General features: G+C 56.0%; 1 protein-coding gene across 1 annotated transcript in view; it reads right to left on the bottom strand.

Annotated features, from left to right (window-relative positions):
- LOC119525071 (glycine-rich cell wall structural protein 2-like) overlaps positions 1–14,820 on the bottom strand; it is a 39,457-nt gene extending 24,637 nt beyond the window's left edge. The window contains exons 1-2 of the mRNA XM_037823724.1: positions 14,792–14,820; positions 14,419–14,514 (exon numbers count right to left, since the gene is read on the bottom strand). Of these exons, the coding sequence (XP_037679652.1) occupies positions 14,419–14,514; positions 14,792–14,820 (125 nt within the window). The remainder of the gene's footprint in view (positions 1–14,418; positions 14,515–14,791) is intronic.
- Between the last annotated feature and the right edge of the window lie 1,576 nt (positions 14,821–16,396).

The following is a 16,396-nucleotide window of genomic DNA, read 5'->3' as shown; positions in this document are numbered from 1 at the left end:
TGTAGTCTGTGACCCACCTTGGCCCCATATACCTGTGTGGAGATAGGAGGAAGCTGGGAACAGTCTACATACCCACAGATTTCATGACTATGGGCTGGGCCCCAGCTTGGAACCCATATAACTGTGGTGTAGACAGGTGAAGGCCAGGGCACAACTTAGAGCCCACATACCTCTGGGGTAGACAGGTAGAAGTTGAGGCCCAGCTCTGAGCCCATATTCCCACAGTGTTGACATCTGGAGGCTGGGGCCCAGATTGGGGCCTATACACCTGTAGTGTAGGCTGATGAAGGCTGGGTCCCAGCATGGAGCCCATATACCTGTTGTGTAGACAGGTGGAGGCTGATGTCCAGCATGGAGCCCATACACTTGTGGGGTAGACAGGTGGGGCCTTGCACTGGCCCAGAGCCCTTATTCCCAAAATGTACACAGAAGGTGGCTGTAGAGTGGCTTGGGGCCCATATACCTATGGTCTAGACATTTGGAAGATGGGGTGTACCTTGGAGCCTATATACTTTTGTGGTAGACAGGTGGAGAGTAGGGTTTGGCTCAGGGTCCATATTCCCAAAGTGTAGACAGGTGGAGGTGTGAGGCCAAGCTTGGAGCCCATATACCTGTGGAGTAGACAGAAGGAGGCTGGTGCCCAGCTCAGAGCCTGTATACCCACAGTGTCGACAATTACAGGCTGTGTCCTAGCTTGGAGTCCATATACTTATGGTGTAGACAGGTAGAGGCTGGGGCGCAGCATGGGCCCATATACCTGTGGGATAGATATGTGGAGGCTGCTGGCTGGCTTAGAGCCCATATCCCCACAGTGTAGATGGGTGGAGGCTTGGAGCCTGTCTGAGAGCTCATATACCTGTGGTGTAGACAGATGGAGGCATTGTACCAGCTTATAGCCCATATACCGTAGAGTAAGGAGGTGGAGGCTGGGAAGTGGCTCAGATATGCTATCTCCTCAATGTAGACAGGCAGAGGCTGGGTCTGGCATTTAGCCAACATCCACACAGTGTAGATGCAGTAGCCTGGCTTGGAGCCCATATACCTGTTGTGCAGACAGGTGGAGGCCAGGGCCCAGCCCATACACCTGTGGGGCTGATAGTGGATGCTGGGGCCTGGCTTGGAGCCCATGCACATCTGGTGTAGACTGCTGGAGGTTGGGGCCTGATTAGGAGCTCATATACCTGTGGAATAGACAGGTGGAGGCTGTGGCACAGCTTGGAGCCTATATACATGTTGGGTAGATAAGTGGAGGCTTGGGCCCCTGAGGGAGCCCATGAACCCACAGTGTAGACAGGTGGAGCTGCGGCCTGGCTCAGAGCCCATATCCTAATATGTAGATGGATGGAGGCTGGTGGCAGGTTAGAGCCCATGAAACTGTGCTGTAGACACGTGCAGGGTGGGGTAAGATTGGAGCCCATAAACCTGTGGACCAAATGGCTTGAGACCAGGGCTAGCTCAGAGGCCATATTTCTACAGTGTAGACAGGTACAAACTGGGGCCCAACTTAGAGCCCATCTCCAGACTGTACCAGGGTGGAGGTGAGGGGTCCAGCTTGGAACCCATACACATGTGGTGCGGACAGGCAGAAGCTGGGACCCGGCTTGGAGCCCATATCCCCACAGTGTAGGCAAAGGGATGCTGGAACCTGGCTCAGAGCCCACATCCCTAAATTGAAGATGGGTAGAGGCATGGGGTCACACTTGAAGTCCATATACCTGTGGTATAGACAGGTGGAGGCTGTGGTCCAGCTTGGAGCCCATATACCTGTGTGGTAGACAGGTGAATGCTGAGTCCCTGTTCAGAGCCCATATATCTGTGGGGTAGAGAGGTGGAGGTTGGACAGAGCTTGCTTCCAATATACCTGTTGAGTACACAGGTAAAGGCTGGGATCCAGCTTGGAGCCCGTATTTCTGCAATGTATTCAGGCCAAGTCAAGGGCCTGATCAGAAGTATATAACTGTGGTGTTGATAGGTGGAGGCTGGGGCCCAGCTTGGAGCCCATATACCTGTTGGGTAGAAAGTTGGAGGCTAAGACCTGGCTCAGAGCCTATATCCCCACACTATACATGGGTGGAAGCTGGGGCACAGCTTGGAGCCCCTATCCCACAGTGTAAATGCGTGGGGCTATGGGGCCTGGCTTGCTGCTCATATAACTGTGGTGTAGACAGGTGGAGGCTGCGGCCTGGTTCGGACACTGGATAACTCTGCAGTAGACACGTGGATGCATGGGGTCCAGCCTGAATCCTATAAACCTGTGCAGAAGACTAGTGGAAGATGGGGTCCAACTCAGAGCCTGTATCCATACAGTGTAGATGGGTGTAGGCTTGGGCCTATTTTGGAGCCCATATACCTGCGGTGTAGGCAAGTGGACACTGTGGCTCAGCTTTGAATCCATGTACCTGTGGGCTAGAGAGGTGAAGGCTGGGGCCTGGCTCAGTGCCCAAATCCACACAACATGGACAAGGGGATGCGTGGGGCAGTGCTTGGAGCCCATATAATGGCTGAATGTTGGGGCCTGGCATGGATCCCAAATCCCCACAGTGTAGACGGGTGGAGGACGGGGCTCAGCTGAAAGCCCATTTCTCTACAATATAGACTGGTGGAGGTTGGGGTCTGGCTCAGAGCCCATATACCGGTGGTGTGGAGAGTTGGAGGCTGGGATCCAGCTAGGAGCCCATATACCTGTGGGGTAGACAGGTGAAGGCTGGGGCCCAGCTTGCATCCCATACCCCCATAGTCTTTATGGGTGGAGGCTGGGGCTCTGCTTGGAGCCCATATCCACACAGTGTAGATAGGTACAGGCTGGGGCCCAACTCAAAGTCCATATCCTCACAGTGTAGATGAGTGGAGGCATGGGGCCCAGCTTGGAACCCATATACATGTGGAATATACAGGTGGAGGCTGGGCCAGAGTGGAGGCTATAGTCCAACTTGAAGCCACTATACCTCTGGGGTAGATGAGTATATGCTAGGTACAGCTCAGAACCCATATTCCCAAAGAGTAGTCAGGTGGAAGCGTGGGGCCCAGATTGGAGCCCATACACCACTGGGGTAGACCGGTGGAGGCTGGGGCCCAGCCTAGAGCCCATATTCTTACACTGTTGACATGTAGAGGCGTGGGGCACCACTTGGAGCTCATATAACTGGGGTGAAGACAGGTGGAGGTTATATCCAGGCTCAGAGCCCATATACCCACAGTGTAGATGTGCGGAGACTTGGCCCCAGCTTTGAGCCCATATCTCACAGTTTAGACATGTGGAGACTGGGCCTAGCTCTGATCCCATATACCTGTAGTGTAGACAGTTGGAGCCTGTGGCTCAGCTTGGAGCCCATATCCCTTTGAGGCAGACAGGTGGAGCCAGGGGCCCAGCTCAGAGCCCATATACCTTTGATGTAAACACATGGAAGCAAGGGTCCAGCCTGAATGTCACATACCTGTGGGGTAGAAAGGAGGAGGCTTGGGCACAGCTCAGAGCTCAAATTCCAACAATGTAGACAGGTGGAGGCTGGGGCCCAGCTTGGAACCCTTATCCCCACAGGGTAAATGGGTGGAGGCTGGGGCAAATCTTGGGGCTAATATCCCCACAATGTAGACATGTAGAGTTCTTGGGCCCACATTGACCCTATATTCCTATGGGATAGACAGATGGAGGCTGGAGCCAGCTCAGAGCCTATATAATTGTGGTGTAGACAGGTGTGGAGGTTGTGGCCCGGCTTGGAGCCCATATCCCTACAGTGTTGACAGGTGTTGGCTACGGCCTGGCTAAGAGCCCATATTCCGCAATGTAGATGGCGGTAGGCTGGGGCCTAGCTTGTAGCACATATACTTGTGTAGACAGGTGGAGACTGGGCCTGGCTTGGATACCATAACCCCACACTTTAGACAGGTGTAAGCTGATGCCCAGCTTCAAGCACAAATACCAGTGGTGTGTACATGTGGAGGCTGGGGTGCAGCTTGGAGCCCTGATTCCCAAAACGTAGACAGGAAGTGCCTATGGACTGGCTTGGAGCCCATATACCTCTGGTCTAGAGAGATGGAGGATGGGGTCTAACTTGGAGCCCATATATCTGCCTGGTAGACATGTGGAGTCTAGGGTCTGGCTCAGAGCCCATATCCCCACAGTGTAGACAGGTGTAGGCATGGGGCTGAGCTTAGAGCCCTTATATCTCTGGGGTAGACAGGTGGAGGTTGGGCTCTTTGCCCATTTTACCATAATGTAGAGGGTGGAGGCTGGGGCCGGCTTGGGGTTGATATACCCGTGGTGTACACAGGTAGAGGCTCAGGCCTGGCTTGGAGCCCAAACAACAGGTTTAGATAGGTGGAGGCGTGGGGCAAGCTTGGAGCCAACATACTTATAGTGTAGACTGGTGGAGGCTGGTGTCCAGTTTGGATCCCATATACCTGTAGTATAGACAGGTAGAGGCTGGGGCACATCTTTTTGCCCATATACATGGGGGGTAGACAGGTGGAGGCTGTGGCATGGCTCAAAGCCAATATCCCCACAGTGTAGACAGTGGGAGGCTGGGGTCTGGATTGGAACCACTATCCCCACAGTTTACATGGATTGAGGTGTGGGGCCCAGCTTGGAGCCCATATACCTGTGGGGAAGACAGGTGGAGCCTGAGGCCCAACTCAGAGTCATTATTAACGCAATCAACACGGGTGGAGGCTGCAACCTGGCTTGGAGCCCATTTCAGCAATGTAGATGGTTGGAGGCTAGGGCCTGCCTCAGATAGCATATGACTGTGGTGTAGACAGGTGGAGCCTGGGGACCAGCTCTGGTCCATAACCCACAGTGTAGTTAGATGTAGGCATGCAGCCCAGCTTGGAGCAGTACAGCAATACAGCAATACAGATGGAGGCTGGGGTCTGGCTCGCAGCCCATATCCCCAGAATGCAGATAGATTTTACCTCAGGCTGAACTTTGAGCCCATATAAATGTGGTGTAGACAGGTTGAGGCTGGAGACTGGATCAGAGCCCATATCCCCACAATGCAGACAGATGGAGGTGTAGGGCACAGCTTGGAGCCCATACACCTGTGGTGTAGACAGGTAGAGATTGTGTCCCAGCTTGGAACACATATCCTTATAGTATAGACGAGTGGGTGCTGGGCCCAGCTGGAGCCCAGGTAACTGTGGGGTAGACAGGTGGAAGCTGGGGCCTAGCTTGGATTCCACGTCCCCACAGTATAGATAGATGGAGGCTGGGGTCCAGCTTGGAGCCCATATCCCCACAGAATAGATGCATCTAGAGAGGTAGAAAGTGGGGCCAAGCTTGGAGCCCATATTCCTGCAGTGTAGACTGTTGAAGGCATGGTACCCAGCTTGGACCCCATATACCTGTGGGGTATAGAGGTGTATCCTGGGGCACAGCTTGGGGCCCACCACCCTACAGTGTTTATGGGTGGAGGCTGAGATTTGTAACAGAGACCATATTCCCACAGTGAAGACAGGTGCAGGCTGGGGCCCAGCTTTGGATCTCATATCCACAAAGTGTAGACGGGTGGAGGATGGGAAGAACTCAGAGCCCATATCCATGCAGTGTAGACAGGTGGAGACTGGGCTGAACTAGGAGCCCAAATAAATGTGTGGTAGATTGGTGGAGGCTGGGGCCCAGCTTAGAGCCCAAATCCTCACAGTGTAGACACTTGGAGGCTGGGGACAAGCTCAATGCCATTATTTCCACAATGTGGATGGGTGGAGGCTGGGTCTAGCTCAGAGCCCATATAACTTTGGTATAGAAAGGCAGATGCCAGGGCCCAATTCAGAGCCCATATTCCCTCAATTTAAATGGGTTTAGCCTAGGGCCCATATTGGAACCTATATACCTGTGGTGTAGACAGATGGAGGCTAGGGCCTGGCTTGGAGCCCATATACCCACAATGTAGATTGGTGGAGGCTGGGGGCAGGCTTGGAGACCATATCCCACAGTGTAGATGAGTGGAGGCATGTAGCCCAGCTTTGAGCCCATATGCTTGTGGGGTAGACATGTGGAGACTGGGGTCCAGCTTGTAGCCCATGTACCTGTGGGGGAGATGGGTGGTGGCTGGGGTGTGGTTCAGAGATGGGTGTGGGCACTGGGACTGGCTCATTGCCCATATAAATGTGGTATAGACAGATGGAGGCTGGAGACTAGCTCAGAGCACAAATAAGTCTTCTGTAGACATGTGAAGGTGTGGGGCCCAGCCTGAAGCCCATATAACTATGGGGTAGATTGTTGGAGGATAGGACTAGGCTCAGAGTCCATATCCCCAAAGTGTAAATGGTTGTAGACTAGGGCCCATCTTGGGTTCCATATAGCTGTGATGTAGACAGGCTTACGCCATGACCTAGCTTTGAACCCATATAACTGGTGTAGACAGGTGGAAGATTGGAACAGCTTGGAGCAGATATACCTGTGGGGTAGACAAGTGAAGGCTGGGTCCCCACTTGGAACCCATATACCTGTGGTGTGGACAGTTGGACGCGTGGGCTCGGCTCAGAGCCAATGTTACTGCAATGAAGACAGTTGGAGGCTGGGGCCCGGTTTGGAGCCTGTGGAGTAGACAGCAGGATGCTAGTGCCTGGATCAGACCCCATATTCTCAGAATGTAGGTAGGCAGAGACCATGGTCCAGCTTGGAGCCCATATATATGTGGGGTACACAGGTGGACACTGAGGCCTGGCTTGGAAGCCATATTCCCACAATGTAGGCAGGTGGAGGTTGGGGCCCAGCATGGAGCCCATATCCCCTCAGTGTAGACGAATATTGACTGGGTCCCAGCTTGGTACCGGTATACCTGTGGATTAGTCAGGTGGAGTATGGAGCCAGTTTGGGGCCCATATGTCTGTGGGGTACATGCATGAAGGTTGGGGACTGACTCAGAGTCCATATTACTGCAATGTCGACGAGTGGTTGTTGGCTGGGCTTGGAGACCATACACCTGTGATGTAGACAGGTGGAAGCTGGGTCCTGGCTCAGAGCCCATAGTCCCACAATGTAGATGGGTAGGAGGCCTGGGGCCCTGCTTGGAGCCCATATTCCCACAATGTAGATGGATGGAGGTGTGAGGCCCAGTTTGAGTCCATGTTCCTGTTAGGTAGATATATGGTGGCTGGGGCCTTCTTCAGAGCCCATATACCTGGGGTGTCGACGGGTAGATGCTGTGGCCCAGCATGGATCCCATATAACTTGATGAAAGATGGTTGGAGGCTAGGGCCCAGCTCAGAGCCCAAAATCACAGAGTGTAGACAGGTGGATGCTGGGGTCTGGCTTGGATACCATATCCCCATGGTATAATTGGGTGGAGGAGTGGGGCCCAGGTTGGAGCCCATATACCTGTGTTGAGACAGGTAGAGGCTGGGGCCAGCTTGGAGTCCACATATTGTGGGGTAGACAGGTGGAAGCTGGGGCTAGGCTTAGAGGCCATATCCACACAGTGTATATGATGGAGGCATGGGGCCCAGCTAGAGCAGATGAAATTTTGGGGCAGACAGGTGGAGGCTGAGGTCTGGCTCCTAGCCCAAACAATTGTAGTGTAGACAGGTGGAGGCTGGGACTCACTTGGAGCCCATATAACTCTATGGGAGACAGGTGGATGCTGGGGCCTGGCTTGAAGCCCATATCCTCACAGAACAGACAGTTGGAGACTGGGGCCCAGCTTAGAGCCCAAATCACGAAAATGTAGACAGGTATAGGCTAGTGCCAAGCTTGGAACCCATATACATGTGATGTAGACAGGTGGAGGCTGGGGCCCAGCTTGGAGCCTATATACCTGTGGTGTAGACAGGAGGATGCTAGGGCCTGGCTCATAACCCAGGTCCCCACAGTGTTCACAGGTGTAGAATGGGGAGAACTTGGAGACCATATACCTGTGGGGAAGATGGATTATGGCTAGGGCCCAGCTGAGAACTATATCGCCACAGTGTAGATGGGTGGAGGCTGAAGCCAGCTTTGAGCCCATATGCCTATGTGTAGACAGGTGGAGGCTGAGGCCCAGCATGGAGCCAATATAACTGTGGGTAGACAGGTGAAGGCTGGGTCCCAACTCGGAGCCCATATTCCCACAATGTAGATGGGTGGAGTCTGGGGTCCAGCTTGGAGCCCATATCCCCACAGTGTAGATGGGTAGAGGCGTGGGGCCCAGCTTGGAGCCCATATACCTCTGTTGTAGACAGGATGACATGGGTTTCCACTTAGTGCCCATATACCTTGGGGTATACAGGTGGAGGCTGGGACCCAACTTCAAACTCATATTCCTGTGGGGTAGACATGTGGATTTTGGGGCCCGGCGCAGAGACAGTATTCCTGCAATGCAGATGTATGTGGCTGGGGCCCAGCTTGGAACCCAGATAGTAGTAGGATTGTCAGGTGGAGGCTCGGGCACCATTCAGACCCCATATACCTGTGGTGTAGATAGGTTGAGGCTACAGCCTGGCTCGGAGTCCAAATATCTGTTGTGTAAACAGTTGGAGGTGTGGAGCAGAGCTTGGAGCCCATATACATGAGGGGTAGACAGATATAGCCTGGGGCCAGGTTCAGAGCCCGTATTCCACAGTGTAGATGGGTGGAGGCTGGAGCCTAGCTTGGATGCCAAATACATGTCAGGTAGATAGTGGACACTTTGGCCCAGTTCAGAGCCCCTATCCCCACAGTTCAGACTGGGAGATGCTGGCGCTTAGTTCAGAGCATATATCACACAGTGTAGATGGGTGGTGGCGTGGCACCCATCTTGGAGCCCATATAACTGTGGTGTAGACAGGTGGAGGCTGGGGCCCAGTTTGGCACCCATATTTCCACAATGTAGATGGGTTGAGGGTGAGGCCAGGCTTGGAGCCCATATCCCGAGTGTAGACAGTTGGAGGTTGGGGACAGGCTCAGAGCCCATATCCCTATGTGTAGTTGTGTGGAGGTGTTGGATCCAGTTTGGATCCAATATACCTGTGGTGTAGACAGGTGGATGCTGTGCCCCAGCTTGGAGCCCATATACCTGTGGGGTAGACAGGTGGAGGCTGTGTGTGGCTCGGATCCCATATCCCTACAGAATAGACGGGAGGAAGCTGGGGCCCAGCTCCGAGCCTGTGCCAGTTTGGATGTATTATGTCCCCCCAGTGCAGTCTTGTGAGGGCAGACATATTAGCATTGATTAGGTTAGAATCTTTGGATTAGGTTGTTTCCATGGAGATGCAACCCACACAACTGTGGGTAATACCTTTGATTAAATTATTTCCATGGAGGTGTGGGCCCACCCATTCAGTGTGGGTCTTGATTTAATCACTGGAGTCCTATAAAACAGCTCACAAACAGAAAGACCTCAGGGCAGCTGAGAGGGACATTTTGGAGATGGCTGCTGGAAGCAGACTTTTGCTGTCACCTTGCAGATGCTCGTCCAGTGTTTGCTCCGGAGAAGCTAAGAGAGGACAAAACACCCCAAGAGCAACATTTTGAAGAAAGCACAGGAGCTGAGAGAGGATCTGGGACACAACCGAGTATTAGCAGATGGCAGCCAAGTGCCTTCCCAGCTAACAGAGGTTTTCCGGATGTCATTGGCCTTCCTTCAGTGAAGGTTTACTTGTGTTGATTCCTTAATCTGAACATTTTCATGGCCTTAAAACTGTAACTTTGTAACCAAATAAACTCCCTTATATAAGCCAATCTATTTCTGGTGTTTGGCAATAGGGCAGAATTAGCAAACCAGAACAGAGCCCATATCCATGCTGTGTAGACAGATTGAGGCATGGGGCCCAGCTCATGGCCCATATACTTGTGGGGTAGACAGGTCGAGGCTGGAGCCTGGCTCAGAATCCAAATAACTGTAGTGTAGACAGGTGGAGGCATGTGGCCAGGCTTGGAGCCCATATACTTTCGTGGTAGATGGTTGGAGTTTGGGGCCCAGTGCAGAGCCCATATTCCCACACTGTAGACAGGCCCAGCTTGGCACCCATATACCTGTGGAGTAGACAGGTAGACGCTGGGGCCCAGCTTGGAGCCCATATTCCCTTAATGTAGATGGGTGGAGGCTGGGGCCCAACTTGGAGCCCATATCCCCACAGTGTAGACAGAGGCCTTGGGCCTAGCATGACCCCATATGCCTGTGAGGTAGCTAGGTAGAGGCTGGGGCCAAGCTTGGTGCCCATAAAACTGTGGGGTAGACAGGTGGAAGCTAGATCTTGGTTCAGAGCCCACATGCCCACAGCATAGACAGGTAGAGGTATGGTGCCAAGCTTCTAGCCCATATACCTGTGGGGCACACAGGTAGAGGCTAGAGTCTGGCTCTGAGCCCATATCCCAACAGTGTAGACGGGTTGAGGCATGGGGCAAAGCAAGAAGCCCATATACCTGTGGGCTAGACAGGTGGAGTATGGTGTCTAGCTTGGAGCCCATATAACTGTGGGGTAGACAGGTGGAGCCTGGGGCCCAGCATGGAGCCCAGATACTTGCGGAGTAAATGGGCAGAAGCTGGGTCCTAGCTCAGAGCCCATATGACTAGAGTGTAGATGGCTTGGAGCCCATATAACTGAGGTATGAACAAGTGGAAGCTAGGGTCCAGCTTGGAGCCTGTTTAATTGTGGTTTTGACAGGTGGAGCCTGGGGCTTGGATCGGAATACAGACAACCATGGTTTTGAGAGATGTAGGCATGGGTCCCAGCATGGAGCCCATAAACCACTGGGGTAGACAGGTGGAGTTATGGCCCGACTCGGAGCCCACATCCACACAGTGTAGACAGGTAGAGAAGATGGGCCCGGCTTAGAACCCATATACCTGTGGTGTAGATGGGTGTAGTCTGGGGCCCAGCTTGGACCCATATACCTGTGTAGAGACAGGAGGAAGCTGGGAACAGCTTGGGCCCATATACCTGTAGTGTAGACAGGCAGAGGCAGGGACCAACTTGGAGACCATATTCCCACAATGTAGACACGTGGTCGCTTAGGCCTGGATCAGAGCCTGTGTACCTGTTGGTAGACAGGTAGGGAGTGTGGACCACCTTGCAGCCCATATACCTACAGTGTAGATGGGTGGAGGCTGGGGCCCAGCTCAAAGCACATATCCCCACATTGTAGGCAGGTGGGTACTTGGGGCCCAGTACGGAAAGCATATTCTTATGGGGTAGAAAGATGGAGCCACAGGCCTGCCTCGGGTCCCTTATCCAAATTGTGTATTTGGGTAGAGGCTGGGGCTCAGCTCAGAGCCTGTATCCCCACAGTGTAGATGGGTGGAGGTGTGCTGCCCAGCTTGGAGCCCATGTACCTGTGGGGCGGACAGGTAGAGACTGGGATCCAATTGGAAGCCATATACCTGTGAAGTAGATAGTGTAGGCTGGGGCCTGGTTCAGAGCCCATGTATATGTGGTGTAGACAGATAGAGGGTAGGGCCCAATTCAGAGCCCTCATACCTGTGGGATAGACAGGTTGAGGCAGTGGGCCCAGGTTGGACCCCATATACCTGTGGGGTAGATGGGTGGAGGCTGGGGCCTGGCTCAGAGAGTATATCCCAAAAGTGTAGACAAGTGTAGGCTGGGGCACAACTTGGAGCCCACATGCCTCTAGTGCAGAAAGTGGACGCTGGGGCCCAGCTTGGAGTCTACATATCTGTGGGGTATACAAGTGGTGTCTGGATCCAGTTCAACAAAAATGTAGATGGGTATAGGCTAGAGCCAAGGGTGGAGCCCAAATAACTGTGGTGTAGACAGGAGGCTGGGGTCCAGCTTGTAGCCCATATCCCACAGTGTATATAGTTGGAGGTGTAGGGCCTGGCTCATTGCCCATATACCTGTGGTGTACACAGGTGGAGGCTGGGCCCTGCTCCAAGTCCATATACCTGTGGTATAGACAGGGCATGGCTGGAGCCTGGCTCAGAACCCAAATAACTGTGGTGTAGACAGGTGGAAGCGTGTGGCCTAGCTTGGAGCCCATATATCTTCATGGTAGATGGTTAGAAGTCAGGACCAAGCTCAGAGCCCATATTCCCACATTGTAGATGCCTGGCTCGGAGCCCATATACCTGTGAATTTGACAGGTGGAGGCTAGTGCCTAGATCAGAGCACATATCCCCACAGTGTAGATGGATGAAGGCTGGGGCCTGGCTTCGAGCCCATATACATGTGGGGTAGAGAGGTGGAGCTTGTGTCCCACCTTGGTGCCCATGTAACTGTAGGATAGATTTGGGGAGGCTTGGGCCCAGCTCAGAGCCCATTTCCCCACAGTGTAGACAGGTGGAGGCTTGGGCCCAGCTCACAGACTATATCCCCACAGGGCACACAGGTGGAGCCTTGGTGACTGGCTAAGAATCCGTATAGCTGTGCCATAGATAGGTGGAGACTGGGGCCTGGCTTGGAGCCCATATTCCTGCAGTGTAGATGTGTGAAGGCTGGGGCCCAGCTCTGAGCCCATGTACCTGTGCTGTAGACAGTTGGAGCCAGTAGCCCAGCTTGGAGCCCATATACCTTTGAGGCAGACAGATGGAGCCTGGGGCCCAGCACAGAACCAATAAACCTGTGGTGTAGACAGGTAGAGGGTGGAGCCAGCTTGGTGGCAATATAGCTGTGGGGTAGACAGGTGGAAGCTGGGGCCTGGCTCAGAGCCTCTATCACCTCTTGTAGACGGGCCACCTTGGAACCCACTTATCTATAGGATTGACAGGTGGAGGCTGGGGCCTAGCTCAGAGCCCATATACCTGTAGTGTAGACAGCTTGAGGCTGGAGCCTGGCTCAGAACCCAAATAACTGTGGTATACACAGGTGGAGGCGTGGGGCACAGCTTGGAGACCATATAACTGTGGTGTAGACAGCTAGAGGCTGGGGCCCAGCTTAGAACCCCTATACCTATGCGGTAGATGGGTGGAGGCTTGGGCCCAACTCAGAGCCCATATCTTCAAAGTGTAGATGGATGTAGGCTTTGGCCCAGCTTGGAGTCCATATCCCCACACTGTAGACAGGTGGGGGCTGGGGCCCAGATTGGAGCCCCTATAACTCAAGTGTAGACAAGCGGAGTTTGGGGCCCAGCTTGTAGCCCAGATATCCAAAGTGCAGACAAATACAGGCTGGGGCCCAGCTTGGAGCCCATATAACTATAGGCTATACAGCTGGACCTGGGGGCCTGGCTCGAAGCCCGTATTTCTGCAATGTAGATGCACAGAGGCTGGGCCCCAGCATTGGGCCCATATCCATATGGGGTAGAGATGTGGAGGTTAGGGTGCTGCTTGATGCCCGTATCCCCACAGTGTTTATGGGTGGAGGCTGGGACCCAGCTCTGAGCCCATATCCCCACACTCTAGATGGGTCGAGACTTGGGGCCTGGTTCAGAGGCCATATAACTTTGTTGGAGACACGTGTAAGCCAGGGACTGGCTTGGAGCCCAAATGACCTTTTCATAGACAGGTGCATGTGTGGGGCCATGCTTGGAACCCATTTAACGGTGGTGTACACAGCTGGAGGATGGAGCACATCTTGGAGCCCTTATACCTCTGGGGTAGACAGGTGGAGGCTAGGGCCAGGCTCGGAGCCCACTTCCCGAGAGTGTAGACAGGTGGAGGCTGAGGTCTGACATGGAGCCCATATCTCCACAGTGTACCCATGTCAAATTGGGGCCCAGATAGGAGCCCACATCCCCACAATGTAGACAGCAGGGCATGTGGGGCCAGGCTCGTCACCTATATCCCAACGAGTGTAGACGTGTAGAAGCTGGGCTTAGCTTGGATCCCATATCCCCACAGTGTAGGCAGGTGTAGGCTGGGGCCCAGCTTCAAGTACATATACCTATTGTGCAAATAGGTTGAAGGCCACAGCCAGCTTGGAGCCCATATATCTTGGGTGGACAAGTGGACCCTGGGGTCTTGCTCAGGGCCATATCCCCAAAGTATAGAGGGGTGGAGGCTGGGGACTGGCTCAGTCCCATATACCTGTGGGGTAAACAGGTGGAAGCTGGGGCCCATCTCATAGCCCATTTTCCTGCAATTTAGACAGGTGGACGCTGGGGCCCACCTCAGAGCCCATATACCTGTGTGGTTGACAGATAGAGGCTGTGGCCCAGCTTGGAGCCCATATCCCACAGTATAGACTGGTTGGGGCTTGGGGCCTGGTTTGGAGCCCATATAGCTGTGCTATAGACCGGTGGAGGCTGGGGACTGGCTTGGAGCCCAAATAACGGTGGTATAGACAGGAGGAGGCATGGGGCCCAGCTTGGAGTACATATACTTGTGGGTTAGATGCGGGGAGGCTGCAGCCCGGCTTGGAGCCCATATTCCTACAGTGTAGATGGATGTAGGCTGGGGCCCAGCTTGGAGCCCATATCCCCACAGTGAAGACAGGTGGTCACTGACACCTGGCTTGGAGCCATATTCCCACAATGTAGTTGGGCAGAGGCTTGAGGCCCAGCTTGGAACCCATATTCCTGAACTGCAGATGGGTGAAGGTCTGGGGCTTGCCTCAGAGTCCATATACCTGTGGGGTAGGTGGGTGGAGGCTGGGGTCTTGCTCAGAGCCCATGTCTCCACCGTGTAGATGGGGGAGGCTGGGTTCAGCTTGGAACCCACATACCTGTGGTGTAGACAGGCAGAGGCTGGGGCCCAGCTCGGAGCGCATATCCCCACGATGGGGGTAGGGTAAGGCTTGGGCCTGGCCTGGGTGTAGAGAACACAGGTCTCCTGAAATCCCCTCTGTCCTTGAACCCCCCTCCCTGAGCATCCTCAATCTGGGAGAGAAGCAGCTGAAGTGGCAAAGCCCTTTGTAGGAACCGGAGCTAATGAGATCAGGCTCCAGGCACCGGCTGCACCGGCTGCACCAGCCCTCTCTGTGCTTGGCTTTCACTGCCAACCTGCCAGCGTTGGCGTGGCTAGTGCGCATGGCACCGCCGGCCGACATTTGGCTACAAGCAGGGAGCACTGGCCGACCACAGGCGGCGGACGTCTCTTGTCTCAGCCTTCCAGCGCCGGCCCTTCAGGATAAGGAACGGTGCGCTGGGGATGCGGAGAGGGGAGCCTCTGGGTGCCCGGGGTTCCTGCAGCCCCTGCTAGAGCGCCCTGTGCCCCGAGCTCAGTGCAGGTGTCTCTAGGCCGAAGAGTCCCTCCAGCCCTAAGGGTCTCGCCGACACCCTACGTGCCCGCAGCCGAAGTCCCAAGCATGGGGACCCGGGAGCCCCGCGCTTGGACGGCCCAGAGAAGGGAGGGGACCAACGTTGCGCGGGCCCGGCGGCCGAGCCCTACTCCTGGGGAAGCGCGACTTGGGGTGCAGGGTGCGGGCGCGCAGGCCTCGCCGCGGGCTTCCCCGAAGCCCTGCCTGGCGGGCGTGGAGCGCTGCTGCAGGGGACGGACTTGGGGATGGCGGCTTCGGCTTGGGACGGGGCTCGCGGCTCGACGCGGGAGGAGCCAGGGCCCCCGCATCCGGACCCCGAGCCGGCGGAGTCCCAGAAGGGCGCGGGGTCGACGGGCTGGGGCTGGACAAGAGAAGCTGTGGTCGCCGCCGCCGCCGCCGCGACGGCGACTGGAGGCGCCACTCCGGGAGGCGATCGGTGTCTTTTAGGGCACCGGGAGGGATGTGGGCGGCGCCAGGGAGGGTCGGGCGTCCGGCCGGGATTTAAAAAAAATCTCCTGCCGCAGCGGCTGCCGCTCTGGCGCTTGGCTACCACCGCAAGCTGCGGGGTGCGGGTGTGGAGGGGCGGCCCGGCGGCCCCATGAATCGGCTCGCGGCCCCCCGAGCAGCGCACATGCCGGGCCCCGAAAGCCACGGGTGGACTGCACAGCCGCTGGGCTGCGCGGGGTCCCGTCGATCGCCCTGGCTCTGCCGCCGCCTCCCGCGCTCGCTCCGGCCGGGGAATCAGGGGCCGCCGCGCCGCCTCCAGGGACCAGGCTTATGGCTATGCGCGGGGCGCTGGGCGCCGCACCATCGCCGCCAGCCGGAGCCGCCCTGGGCAGCGCGAATTGGCGCACCCGGGGATGGGGAACCGCCTCCCTGGGTGGCCGCCCCCCAGGCCCGCTTCGCCGTGGGCGCCGGAGCCCGCGCAGCAGCGGCAGCCACGAGGCCAGGACGAGGCCCTGCGCGAGCTTCCCGGGGCCGCCGGGTGCTGGCGGCGGCGGTGGTGCCTGCCGATAGGGTGGCAACGCGGCGCCGACCGCCCGCGGGCCCCGTTGCCCCGGCCTGGCAGACGCCGGCGCGCTCGGGTGGCCCGGGCCTCTCGGAAAGAGGCGGGCCGGGAGCGCGATGCAGTTGCGGCCACTCTGGGCTGCCAGGGCCGGCGGGGAAGGCTCGACCCGGACCCGGCCCTGGCCCGCGGCGTCTGCGCCTCGTTCGAGCCTCGGAGGTGACCCGGGGGAACCCGGAGCCCTGCAGTCCCCTCCTGGTGCGCCGGCGGGTCCAGCTGAAGCCTGCGGGTCGGGCTCCACCTAGTCGCGCGGGGGCTTCCCTGCAGAGCCTGCCCGGAGCT

The sequence above is a fragment of the Choloepus didactylus genome, assembly GCF_015220235.1.
Source record: "Choloepus didactylus isolate mChoDid1 chromosome 23 unlocalized genomic scaffold, mChoDid1.pri SUPER_23_unloc5, whole genome shotgun sequence".
Classification (NCBI taxonomy): domain Eukaryota; kingdom Metazoa; phylum Chordata; class Mammalia; order Pilosa; family Megalonychidae; genus Choloepus; species Choloepus didactylus.
The sequence above is the reverse complement of the archived record's forward strand: the minus strand, read 5'-3'. Positions and strand labels throughout refer to the sequence as shown.